General features: G+C 36.4%; 2 protein-coding genes across 2 annotated transcripts in view; both read right to left on the bottom strand.

Moving 5' to 3' along the window:
• The window catches only part of CERS3 (ceramide synthase 3), a 46,933-nt gene extending 40,096 nt beyond the window's left edge, over nucleotides 1–6,837 (bottom strand). Inside the window, exon 1 of the mRNA XM_009321472.1 lies at nucleotides 6,819–6,837. Coding sequence (XP_009319747.1) covers nucleotides 6,819–6,823 — 5 coding nt within the window. The 5' untranslated portion in view covers nucleotides 6,824–6,837. The remainder of the gene's footprint in view (nucleotides 1–6,818) is intronic.
• Nucleotides 6,838–9,432: 2,595 nt separating this feature from the next.
• LINS (lines homolog (Drosophila)) overlaps nucleotides 9,433–12,310 on the bottom strand; it is a 12,364-nt gene continuing 9,486 nt past the window's right edge. Inside the window, exons 6-7 of the mRNA XM_009321470.1 lie at nucleotides 11,769–11,949; nucleotides 9,433–10,776 (exon numbers count right to left, since the gene is read on the bottom strand). Of these exons, the coding sequence (XP_009319745.1) occupies nucleotides 9,876–10,776; nucleotides 11,769–11,949 (1,082 nt within the window). The 3' untranslated portion in view covers nucleotides 9,433–9,875. The remainder of the gene's footprint in view (nucleotides 10,777–11,768; nucleotides 11,950–12,310) is intronic.

The following is a 12,310-nucleotide window of genomic DNA, read 5'->3' as shown; positions in this document are numbered from 1 at the left end:
GTGCTCTGCAAAACTGTCCTATTTGCAGCTTCCTGAAACAGGGTCTTCAGCTATCGTGTACACAGAGTGGCTCAAGCTTGTACACTGACTTTGATGATCCCTACACCACTCTGAACCAGCAATTAAACCAAGTCTGTTGTGCTCTGCTGTTCTCTGTTCTCCTCCTGTTGGTTATCCCCTCCTTTGCAGTTTAACCTGCCCAGACATTCTCCACCCACAAAGCCAACTAGAGGAGGAGCCAGAGCATAACTGGTATTTTGTTATTTCAACCACTGTTTGGCATCCTTTTCATGTCCTAACAAATGCAAGAGAGATCCTCAGCTAAATGTGTACCAGCATAGCCTCTCCATCAACAGTGGCACCCAGCTGAAGATCTGACCCAAGTTAGGAAGCTAGCTAAAAATAGGTATACCTTACAAAAAGTAAGAGGAAAAAATGAATGGGGTTCCTCCATCTGAATGTTATAGCGTTTCTATGAAAGAGCCCCTTCTGGCAGCTTGTTTAGATGTGTTCTTTATAGCACTAGCTTCTTCAGATCTTCAACAGGTAAGTCTTATAAAAAAACTCGGTTAAACTGAATTTCTTACATTACTTTTTCTTAGCATTTTACAGAACAAAATTAGAACTAGCTTTTTCAAGCAACTTATATTCAATGTTTTTTAATGCAATCACATTTACATCATTAGCTAACATTATTTTTCCTGTTAATAAATTTTCCTCCTTTCCAGTTCTGAAAGAAGTGCTCTTACAAGCACTTAATAGAATAATGATACAAGAAGTAGAACAGCAAAACTAATACTGTAACCTGTACTACTTTTCTCTAAAATAAAGAGCAGTTCTCAAAGGATGGAATACTTAGTGGCAATATATAAAATCTCATTAACACCTATTCCACTCTTTATCCAAAGACTATTGTAAGAGTTACTCTAATTTTCCCTTATAAAACAGACAACGTTAGAGACCAGCACATGCTAACAATTCAGACCATAATCTGATGTAGGGAGGGGGGGGAAAAAAAAAAAAAAACCACAACCAACCAGAACAGAAAAAAAAGGAAAGAAAAAGAAATTCCTACCTTTTTGATGTTGCAGTCAAAGAGAACATAAGCACATTAGCAGGGAAGAGGCATTACGCTCACTACTTTGACAAAGGTAAACACGCCCTATCTACAGAACTCTTTCAAATTCTTCAGAGACCCACCCAGCAAAGCTGCACTTCAAGATTTCTGACTGAAGGCAATCCTGATGTCATATGTATCTACTTGGTGAAACTCGGGAATAGTAATGCCGAGTGCCTTCCTTTGTACTTGTTTCAACATAGTAGACGAAGAAGTGTTTGAAGTCACATGGTATGTTTTGTTGTACGATGAGAATTCGTCTCAACTTATATTGCTCTATACATGCACGGGAGGATGCTGTGCCTGCCGATTGTGCAGGAAAGGAAACCCCAAATGCATCACTTCACACTGACATTTTTAGATGAAGTATGCATTTTCAAATAAAGTTAGGGAAAGGTTTCTGCTCCTATTGACCAGCCTCAGGAATACTTCCAGCCTCAATCAACTAAATGTTTTACAGACAGTGTTCCAGTTCCTCGGAAGATATAAAGTGGAATTTTTGAAATTCCTAAAGCAGAGGGAAACATACACTGAGTGTATGTTTGGTTAGAGATACCATACAAATATGTAAATTTTACTCAACTCTATGTAATTTTTTTTTTATTTTTTTATGTGTTTTTTTTTAATTCCATGACTAAGGAATAAGGCTGAAAGTCATTCGTCACCAGCTCTCCCCAGTTTCAAATAATAAGTAACAGCATTCAGAAGTGTTGGCATTACTTAGCATTCTGGTGGGCAGGACACTTAATGCTGTTCGAAAGGAAGGAGAGAACCTCGCTGACAACCAGGAGCACAGAACCACTTATTAGCCCTTTCTTCCTGCTTGCAGTCAGCAAACAGCAACTCATTAAATAGGAACAGACATGTCAAGTTGAACCAAAGTTTCATCTCACCCAGCATACTGTCTCTGAAGGAAGCTAACAGCAGATGGCTATGGAAGAGCACAAGAACAGAACAAACACAAAAGAGTAACTGATGATACCCCCAAGCCTTCAGTAGTTTGGGGCTCATAGACACTATCTGTGATTTAGGAAGTCTGTGTAAATAACACTGGAGAGCTTCCCCCTGCCGCCCCCCCCGGCCTTAATTTCCACAACTCCTTTTGAGTATGTTGAAACTTTCATCATAATCTGTAAGACTGCAATAAAAGAAGATGTGACCCAGGCAATATCTGGATCCTGTTCATTTATTTCCCTCCAGAGAAAAGTTTGGGTTTGTTCATATAACTTCCCCCCCGCCCCCCGCTTCTTTTTGAGGTATTCTGTTTTCAGCTATTGCAAGTCTTCAGTCCTTCCATAAAACTGGAAGCAGTATTTAATAAACTGATGCACCAGAGAAATATTAAACATGAAGGATTATTTCAGAAAGATAGTATTATAGCTTTGCTGTTGCTTTAAATTATCTCCATACTTTCCCACATCTGAACCACTAGTATGAACCAAGTAGAACATTTAGGAACACTTTGCCAATTAGGAAAGCCTAGAGCAAGCTAATTCATCTATCACTTGGCTAATACTGTGCCAGTAATGTAATATGTAATTGGATGAAAAACCTCTTTCTTATGCCTCAATCCACGACTTCTTCACTGTTACACTAAATTGCAACACACGTTTGTTTGACTGGAGCAAATGTGGGGCTGCTACAAATAATAAAATGGGAAAAAATGTTTCTCATACTTTTTGAAGCGCATTTGTTAGGTAGCACTCACCACCTATGTAGGACTCAAAGATTAAAGATATTGCATGGTAAATAAAAAGCTAACCATACCCACTTGATCAAAGCTGCCCACTGACCTTTCAATTATTGCTGCGCTTTAATAGTACTTATCCTTCAGGTATCTTAAATTTGAACGCTGCAAAAAAGAAAACCAAACAAAAAAACCACCTTAGTCTGAGAAAAAAAAGATATCTAAGTGTTACTGCTCCTTATTTGCAGCATAACACCTACTCAATCATACAACAATTAAATACAACTAGATAATGGAGGCATGTATTTGACCCAAATAATTTCCAGTGATATGGGAAATAATTATGTAAAAAGTCTTCAGTGAAAAAAATATTAAACAAGGAAAAAAAAAAAAATCACAAAACTCACTTCTTTCCATTTTCCAGTCAGTTAAATACATATATTAAATTACAGTGAATCCATACATTGGATGTGAGCTTTCAACTGAGCTTCTAAGCAGTTACATAAGAAAGATTATAGTATTAGTTAACTTTCTCAGTCGAGAAAACCCTCTTGGCAAATCTTTGAGACTGTATTAAATCTTAAACTTCTAGAATCAGAGCTTGTTGTGTATGATGGCACCTGTGGGGGAAGAAGAAAAAAAAAAAAGACCAAAACATAAGGGTTTCTTCTGTTTTCGTTTATACAAAAAAAAATTTCATCTGGGGAAGCCACAGGTAAATGTACTAAGTATACCGCCTATTAGTACCTAGTCATTTTTGCTAACCGATTATCTCAACGGCAGACAGTTAATCAAATCTCAGTCATATGTATACACAGAGAAAAAGTAGGAATCAATTTGATCTAATAACAATGATTTGGACTCTGAATTCTTTTTTCACCACCAGTGAGACACATCTGCTTGCAATCTGGCATTCCTTCAAGATTAAGGTAAAAAAGCTTGGTATTCCTATATTTTCTGCTCCTCTGAATGAAATCTTCAAAATGCTTAAATCTTTTTAAATTATTGTTTCAGAACTTGGTTCTTGTGAATTTTAGTAAGAAATAGAATACTCAATACTTTGAGAATCTGGGCCTTAATAACAAGAAGGAAGATGACAATTGGATGAAAAGGGAATGTCAGTAGTAATACTGAAAGGATAAAGACAGTGAAGGGAAGTGAAGGAACGCTAACCCACTCTACTGCTGACCCAAGCCACCATCACTTCACTAAAATGCAGAGAACAGGATTATTAATAGGCTTCAGATATGCCTTAGGAAAGAGACAGCAGGAAGAGACATTGACATTACCTAGGGACTGCTTTCTAACCAATTTCTCTCACACACTTAACAATTGAGGGATACAAATACCACAATTATCTCTTTCAAATTCTTACAAACTCTTGGCTGTATTTCATTTAAGTACTGAACATACAGTGTATCAATAAGCCTCCAGGACAGCAATTAAGAATGCTCTCATATCCAGAGGCACAGAGATGTATGTGTGATTTAGTGAAGAATTCATCTGGTTACGGTTTGATCAGCATTCTTCATGCAAAATCCTAGTCTGTTTTGCCTTTAAATTATCCTTGGTGAGAAGATTTTTGTTCTTTCCCGTGATTTAGCATCACTTTGTCCAGACTCAAATTCACCTTTCTAATAACCAGAAACACTAGAGCAATTCAGCTATAACTGCATATCTATATAAGGTACTTCCACTAAGTATGTTCTAATACGTTTGAAAAGGTAAATTTTGCAAGAAGAGTAACTTCAGTTGCTCACATTTATAATAAGCAGTGTGTTAAGACTTGCATGCTACTCACAAAATCTTAGCAAGAACAACTCTATCTAAGGATTGACTTCTCTAGTTCACCCTTTCCACTCTAAATACAGCACTGCTAATTCACTCAAATAATACTCCCGTGTGCTATTACTATCTTAGGATGCAGGAGACTAATATACAAAATCTTCTGGCTGCAACACTAGAGATTTAACAATTAGTCCAACCAATTCAGAGAGTTTTTTAATTCATTTCCAACAGTCCAGATAACACAGGATTAAAAAAAGATGCCTTGATCCTTGGAGACGGAAGCACTGGTTTAACAACCGTATGAAAATAAACCTCAACAATTTGTAACACTTGCACATAAGACAACACTGCAAATGTTGTTTGATTACATTACTAGAAGACTCCTAGAGAAGAATCTTTATCCATCCACAGAGAACACAAGTGCAAAATATAAGCATTTGCTTGGTGAAACTGAAAGACAATCCCTTTGATGCTTCACAGCCAGCAATTCCCCCCTCTGCATCAGCTCATAATTGAAAATTACAGAAAACACTGGCATCATACTAGTCAATATTTTCAGCTTAGGTGAAGAAACACTCCTTTAGAGGGACCAATATTCTGTTGAAGATGACCAAGTACTAGATTCTCCCTTGAGGAGATAAATAATTAAAAAAACTTGGTTGAGTTTTACATTTGCTGCATAATGGATCTTTGCCCAATTCTCACAGCAGCTGCAGTGGTGTCAGCAGGGAGAGTTTTAATACATGATTTTCTTGAAGAATATAAATACTATCAAGGAAGCCAAGTACTGTCTGTTGGTAAGCTTCCAGAAAGCATTAATTTCTCTTTCGGTTAAATCCCTACATGAAATAGTTATAAATAGCTGTAGTAACAAAGTTACTCTAAGAGCTGACAAACTCCAAAAGATTTTATTTAAAGATAAAGCTAGCAAGCAAAGGATGAACATTGTGAATGTAGAAATAAGCACACAGGATTTTATCATTTGACAACAAATCTTTTTTTACTTAATCAGTACATGCCGTTTCACGAAATAGGCTTCAAAATCTTATCCATTGTTTTCTATGTAGCTATTACTTCCTTCAAAGTAGCTATGGACATCTGGAAGCTCTTTGAAGCTCCACAGAAAGTCTTTCAGGTTTCAACTCTAGTACCAGGATAAGATGAGGCAGATTCTTGGACAACTACGATTAGCAGCTAAAACTCCTGACATAGTTTCAGGATATGTACATACAAACCTTCCCTACAACCTTTTAAGGAAGCCAACATTCAGCAGCTGCAATTACTTTTGAGGTTGCGTGTGCTACTTTTTCAAACATTTCACCATTTTTTTAAAATCTTCCCCCTGAAAGGACACTGCTGACTGACAAAACTCGTGTTTCACAGCACAGGTAAGTAGGAACCAGAAATAACTGAGGATGTTTTACTTCTCCCTGCAAGCTTTTTACCACAAAAGATATTGTATTCCTTCCTTCCTTGCTGTATGTAAACCAGCAGCAAGTCAGGTTGTCTATTAAAGAGTGTCTCTGACAGTTATCAGCAATAAACTCATTTGCACAACATTTAAAAAGACAATGACTTGGAAAAGCTTAAATCCCTAAGATGTTTCTCAACCAAGTCCAGGTCCATGCCTGCTGTTGAGCTAGTGACAGTAAAAGACTGCCTATCATCCATTCTGACACATACACTTGGCTTCTAACAAGATTTCAGAGTGAACCAGGTAGCCTAAAAGCGTTGTACAAAATACAAGAATTTACAAATTCATTTGGACAACTCTTTAAGGGAAAATACATAGAAGTAAAATTGTAATGACCACAGTATTTTCACTCCTACTGACACTGAAAGACTGTGATAAATATTTGATACTGACTTCAGACACCATCGCAGATTGACTTTGGAAGAAATACAAACAATGCTTAGCCTGCAGTGATAAACCAGGGAACAACCAAGGCTCCTTATTCCCAGCTTTACAAGAGTATTGTAAGTCTAGAAATTCTCAAGGCTGGTTTTTATTCTTGTATTACAGGATTAAAACTTGTAATACAAGTCTTAAAACTAGAATGGAAAGCAGTCATAAAAATATTGGAGGAAATCCAGTTTGAAGAACCACAATCATGGAACCACCTGGATTCAGCTGTAATTGCAGTCAAGCTCTACAAATACTCAAGTCCAAAAATATTCTTTTTAAAAAGCACATCCTGTAAGCATCTTCTAGTGCTAACTGCTTACCTCATTAAAGCATAATTTATTCTACGGATGTTGAAGGTAAACTCCTCAAAACAACTGCACAGACATAAATGGAGACTGTGGATATTTCAGGATAAGTCCTCAGATAGAAAACTGTCTCCAGACAGGTCAACTGATTTGTTCTGTCTTGCTTTGAAATACAAGAAAAGTTGTTAGATATCAATATCCAAAGGTAAGGCACATCAACCTCCTAGTAATAACTGACCTACTTCCCAAGTTCTAATTTAACATTGGTAATAGGTTCTGCAGCTGAGTTAACTTGCTCTAGCGAATGAAGTAACAGCTCTGCCTAAAAATTTTAGATAGTAAAACTCAAGGGAAAAAAACACCACAACAAAAACAAACAAACACCAACCACCTCACCTTAAATACTCACTAGTGGATTAAAATACAAATTCTTTTGCAAGGTGTTTTCTTTGTGCTTAGACTTTTTGAATATAGCCATAGAACTACTACCTTCACTGCTCACCCTCATTTTGTGTGCAATAAAGAAAAAGTTGACTCACATCAGTTTTACTCCATCTCAGGTCCTACAGTTCATAAATGGTGAAATATCAACACATTAAGGTATCTAGTTGCCAGATACAAACCACATTTACTCATTTTTACCACTAAAACATTCTGAGAATTAAAACAATGGCTTTCTGAGAAGTGAAACATGTGGGAATGATCACTACTAATAACCAACTGGGCACACAATCAACTTCATGCCTGTAAGAATTAAACACAGTTGGATTGCAATTGCATTTGCTGTATTTAAAAAAAAAATAATCAAAAGTTATGGCTCCTATACTTCTTGCTAAATTCTACACACTGTTCTGAGATGTCTAACTCTCACTTCAAAAAAGTTTTTATAGTTGTAGTAATCACTGACAAACAAGAAAACTAGCACTTAACAAAACCGAAATTATCTCCCCATTCTACCTTTCCCACCCTGCTTATCTTATCAGTGTCTTGAGAAATACTGTTGTAATTTAGATACTTCCAACTGGCAAAGTATAGACCAAGAAATGCTGAACAATACTATGTTCAGTGAAAACAATGAAGCTACTTAGTTAAAATAAATTAGTCAGCAACGGCTAGATTAGAAAAGAAGTGAGGATAGTGGAAAGGATTTTACTGAAACGTAAGTACCTTCCTATGCTTAAAATTGTGATCTTGAGAAACTCTTGCTCAACTGCCTTGCCAAAGGCACTTGCCTTGTTTGAACTGAAAAGTTCCAAATTTGTCTAGAGTTGCGTCTTTCAACACGCCCAGAAGCATTTTAGTCCTGACAGAAACAAGGACTCAGCATCTAGAGCATAACCAAGTTCAAACAATAAAGAGAAACCAGGCATTCTTCTGCCCTAGACAACTCAGAGGTTAGTTTTTTAACTAAAGTAACTATAAGCATCAATTGACAAGTTTCCATTCACTGACATTCTCACCCACTCCTATGCCCAAAAGTTCTCAGGAAGAAACCAAAGCACAACGAACGCACAGAATATTCAGATCTCCCCTATGTAACTGCCAAGCGATTACAGTTGTCATCCTAAAAGAATAAGGCTGAGGTTCAAACCTTCCTGTCTGAGAATTCATACCATTCAAGAGTCTCTGGAGAGCGCTGTAATTTCCAGCTAAATTATCCCATAAGCTTCACCTAGTTTTCTTCCCCTCCCAATAGTGTTGATTCACCAGTTCAGAGCTCAAGACTAATCTCGAAGATGGCCACAGAGATTTGGGGGTCACAGTCACCTGCTCCAGAGACTGTTTCTCTTAACTCAATATCTATTTTAATTTTACACTAAATAGCTCTTTAAAAGGAAGACAGAACTTACCTGGTTCTCAATCAGAATAGAGCACTTACCTTCAAGAGATGATCCTAAAAGGAAAACTGCTTCTTACAGTTCTGATAAGGTCTGAGATTTTTACAGTAGTGCCTGTCGTCAGTACTTTCCCATTGCCTAATCCCCGTAAGATCATACAAGCTGCATGTCAAGTGTACCAACATTAGGTGGCTTCCTGCTAACTGCACACACTGGTTTGGATCCTGTTCTGAAATAACTCTCCCAGGCAAAGTCTTACTTTTCAGGTTATTCAAATTAGATCTAGTAAAAGATGTAAGTATAAGAATTTAAATTCAATATCCATCTCACTGCACTGCAGACACTTAATTTTAGCTATCTGTTTCTGATTTAACAACTTTATTAAGTATATATTCTATACTTATATAAAATAAGTAATGGATGCAAGGAATTCTGTTGGAATTTCACTTCTGCATTACCTAAACTTGATTTTAGATGTAATGCTCCACTAAAATGTTCTATAAATAGGCAATATGTAAATGAGTCCCACATCTACCTTTCCTCTTAATTAAAGGAATGTATCATAAAATATTAAGAAAAACTAAATTCAATTTTCAGTGAAATGGTAACACTGCTAGTTAAATCAGGTAAACAATAAAAGCTAAAAAAAGTACAACCTAGACATCAGTTAAGCACTTCAGCCAAGAAAAGTGTGGCACGGATTATTGAAATTGTGGTAGCACATATGAATTCCCGCTTACAGCAAAGCGCCGATGCAGAACACACTGTATAAACACCAAAACTGTCCCCAACTAAAATATTTTATTTAGCTCAACCTCTAAGCAGTCAAGTGCTGCATTAACACTGCACTGTAGTCCATAAAGCACTACCAATCTGGCAATGACTTCATATATGGAATGACATTAAGTATAATTGACAATACTTTAAGTATCATATTGTTGATATGCCTTCACATTAGTCATTTATTATCAAATTTTGAATACCTAACAATTAATCCTTATAGACCGTACACTGACATACACACCATGAATAAGCCTAGGACCCTAAGGTAATGGATCATATCACTGAACGCAATTGCAGATTTTTAGGGTGTCAACCAAAAACACGTTTATCCTGTTTCAGGTTAAATACACTGACAGGTGCAAGAGACATGAGATTTAGAAGTCATTAATCTCATGGAAACATTCCCTAGTGTACTAGTTTAAAAAAAAAATCACTAGAAAGTTTCTTTGGATTATTGTGGATTCACGTTCTTACTGATCTTCTCAATGTGGTTCAGTAGTTTCAACAATGCAGATGGATTGTATGGGAAGAGATTTCTTCTCTGCAACCTAGAAATAGCTTTTTGCAGTTCTTCCAAACATTTTGTTGATTTGTAAAGCATTATTCTTGGGGGAATGATGTTATCCAAAGACATCATACAAGTCAAACAGCATGAGGTATTAGATCCCTTTTGTTTCAGGGGCAACACTTCAGACCTGAGTGTATTCTGTTTATCACCTGTGTAGCTGCAACCAGTTTCCCTTACCCTGGTCTCACCCTCATTATTTAAAGGCACCTGCTTTGTGTTTACCAAGCACTCTTTTCCATCTGATTCTAATTCAGAGTCTTCTGAGCTGTCATAATTAACAAGGCCTTGAAGAGAATCCAGCAGAGATGTACTATCAGTGCATATCAATGCGTTAGACTGGTTAGACTCAGCAACTTCATTATCACCTTGCTCTGTTGTAAACACTAAGTAATTGTGAAAAGAAGCCAAAGATATCAGAGTCTGTGGTTCTGGTTCACAAGCAGCATTTTGCAAACTCTCATCAGTCATACAGCTTTGTTTTTCTTGATGGGGTGGCTTGACAGAAGAAATCGATTGAAAAGTGCCATGTTTGGCATCAAAACGGTTACAGACATCTACAAACTGATGCCAGTCTTTTCTAAGAAGCTTTAAGTACCTTACCAAGTACTCCAGAAAGCAAGTTTCTGATGAAATCAAAAAATCTAGGAGTACTGTGGAATCAAATGTGATTTTTTCCAGAAAAAATAAAAAGATACAGTGAGGATTACATCCACTTGCATGCGTAAGGAAGTTCCAGGTTTCCTCCTCTTTTTGGCTTAAGTTATCAGCAGTATCATGCCGCAACCTGAAAAGTAAGTCATGAAATAGATTAAATTCAATGGAAGTTTACAGTTTTTAAAAAAACAGGTATGTCCAGAAAATGGTATTCTTGCTCTTTTTTGATTTTGTCAAGAAGTAAAAACCAAAAAAGAAGCTCTTATATTGGAAAGAATTAAGGCAGGTGGGGCTAGGAGATCAGACAGTTTAGGAAGCCAAAGCACTTAAAGCAGGCCTCTTAAACAGCACTCCTCCTTAGGAAACGTTCTGGAATAAACAAAGTTACTTACAATACATGAATTGTTATTTTAATGTTTTTGTAAACCCAAACACAGATTAACTTTCAGGATGCTAAGCACATTGGAGACGAGTGGCTTACTTTTATTTAGGTGTCTAAGAAGGATTGTGTGTATCCAAGATACTACTTACAATATCTTCACATTTGAAGCTTGAGGGACCTTTTATAAATTAGGGTAAAATCTTGTACGGCAATTTAAACAACAATGAAGCAGTGAATGTCCAGGACAAATTCATGAAGAACACATATCAGTTGTTAGCAATAATAGTTTTTATCAACTAGCTAGAATTAACATGGGTCCAGTCCTTAGAGGGCTACTTTTCCAGAAGTCCCTGGATTCTTGAAGTTTCATTATAATGTCCCATTCTTGTCAAACTCTCAGTGTTGAAAGAAAACAGTCTTGCCTTTTATCTGTGTCTAACCACTGGTTTAGATTGTGAAGTCAATTATTCTGAATTACAGGATATAATAAAGTATTTAATAGGAAACTGTTGCACAACTCCCTCATTTCAATCCAAAAAACACTTAATCAAAACATCAGCAAAGTTAACTGCTCTTACACCACACATTATTACATTGTCCTGAGGTTTGTTGGGTTTTTTTAATTATTAAAAATATTTTTTTCTTTATACAAAAGTAATCAATGGAAATATTATGTATATCACAATAACCTCACTAAATTACAATTCTTCATAGTTCTGTCGAGTAAAATGTACACTAACCTATCAAATTTTAAATAAACGAGTAATAAAGCTTTAGCAGCTTCCCACATATCATCATCTTGCTCTATGAAAACCAAGGAGAGCCATTCACAGTGATGTACAACTGGGTGAAACTGTGGGGAGGACTCCAGATGACTCCTCCAGAATATCAACAGCTGGGACATGGAACTCTGAAAATCTCCTGAAAAGAAGTAACCATGAATTTTGCTATATGTTTTTTGTTACTAAACAAGATTTTTTTTATTTTTTAAATTAACAGTGCATAACAATTCATGAATGCGTTTATCATTCCTTAGCTCAACTGATTTAACACAGCATCAAATTTTATAATTAGCTCTTGCTTCTTAGTACCAGACAAATCAAGAAATATTTTGCAGAAAACCATAAGCAGTTATTTAAACTTAAATTCAACGTGAAAGGCTACTCTATTAAACTCTAAATATAACAATGTTTAGATGCCAATGTTAACAACTACAAGTAACCTGCAGAAAATTCATTTACTCATTAGGTACAGGACTCACCCCCGCCCCCAGCCCCCGCAA

Source organism: Pygoscelis adeliae, unplaced genomic scaffold, assembly GCF_000699105.1.
Source record: "Pygoscelis adeliae isolate BGI_AS28 unplaced genomic scaffold, ASM69910v1 Scaffold13, whole genome shotgun sequence".
NCBI lineage: Eukaryota > Metazoa > Chordata > Aves > Sphenisciformes > Spheniscidae > Pygoscelis > Pygoscelis adeliae.
This window is presented reverse-complemented; position numbering and strand designations above follow the sequence as displayed.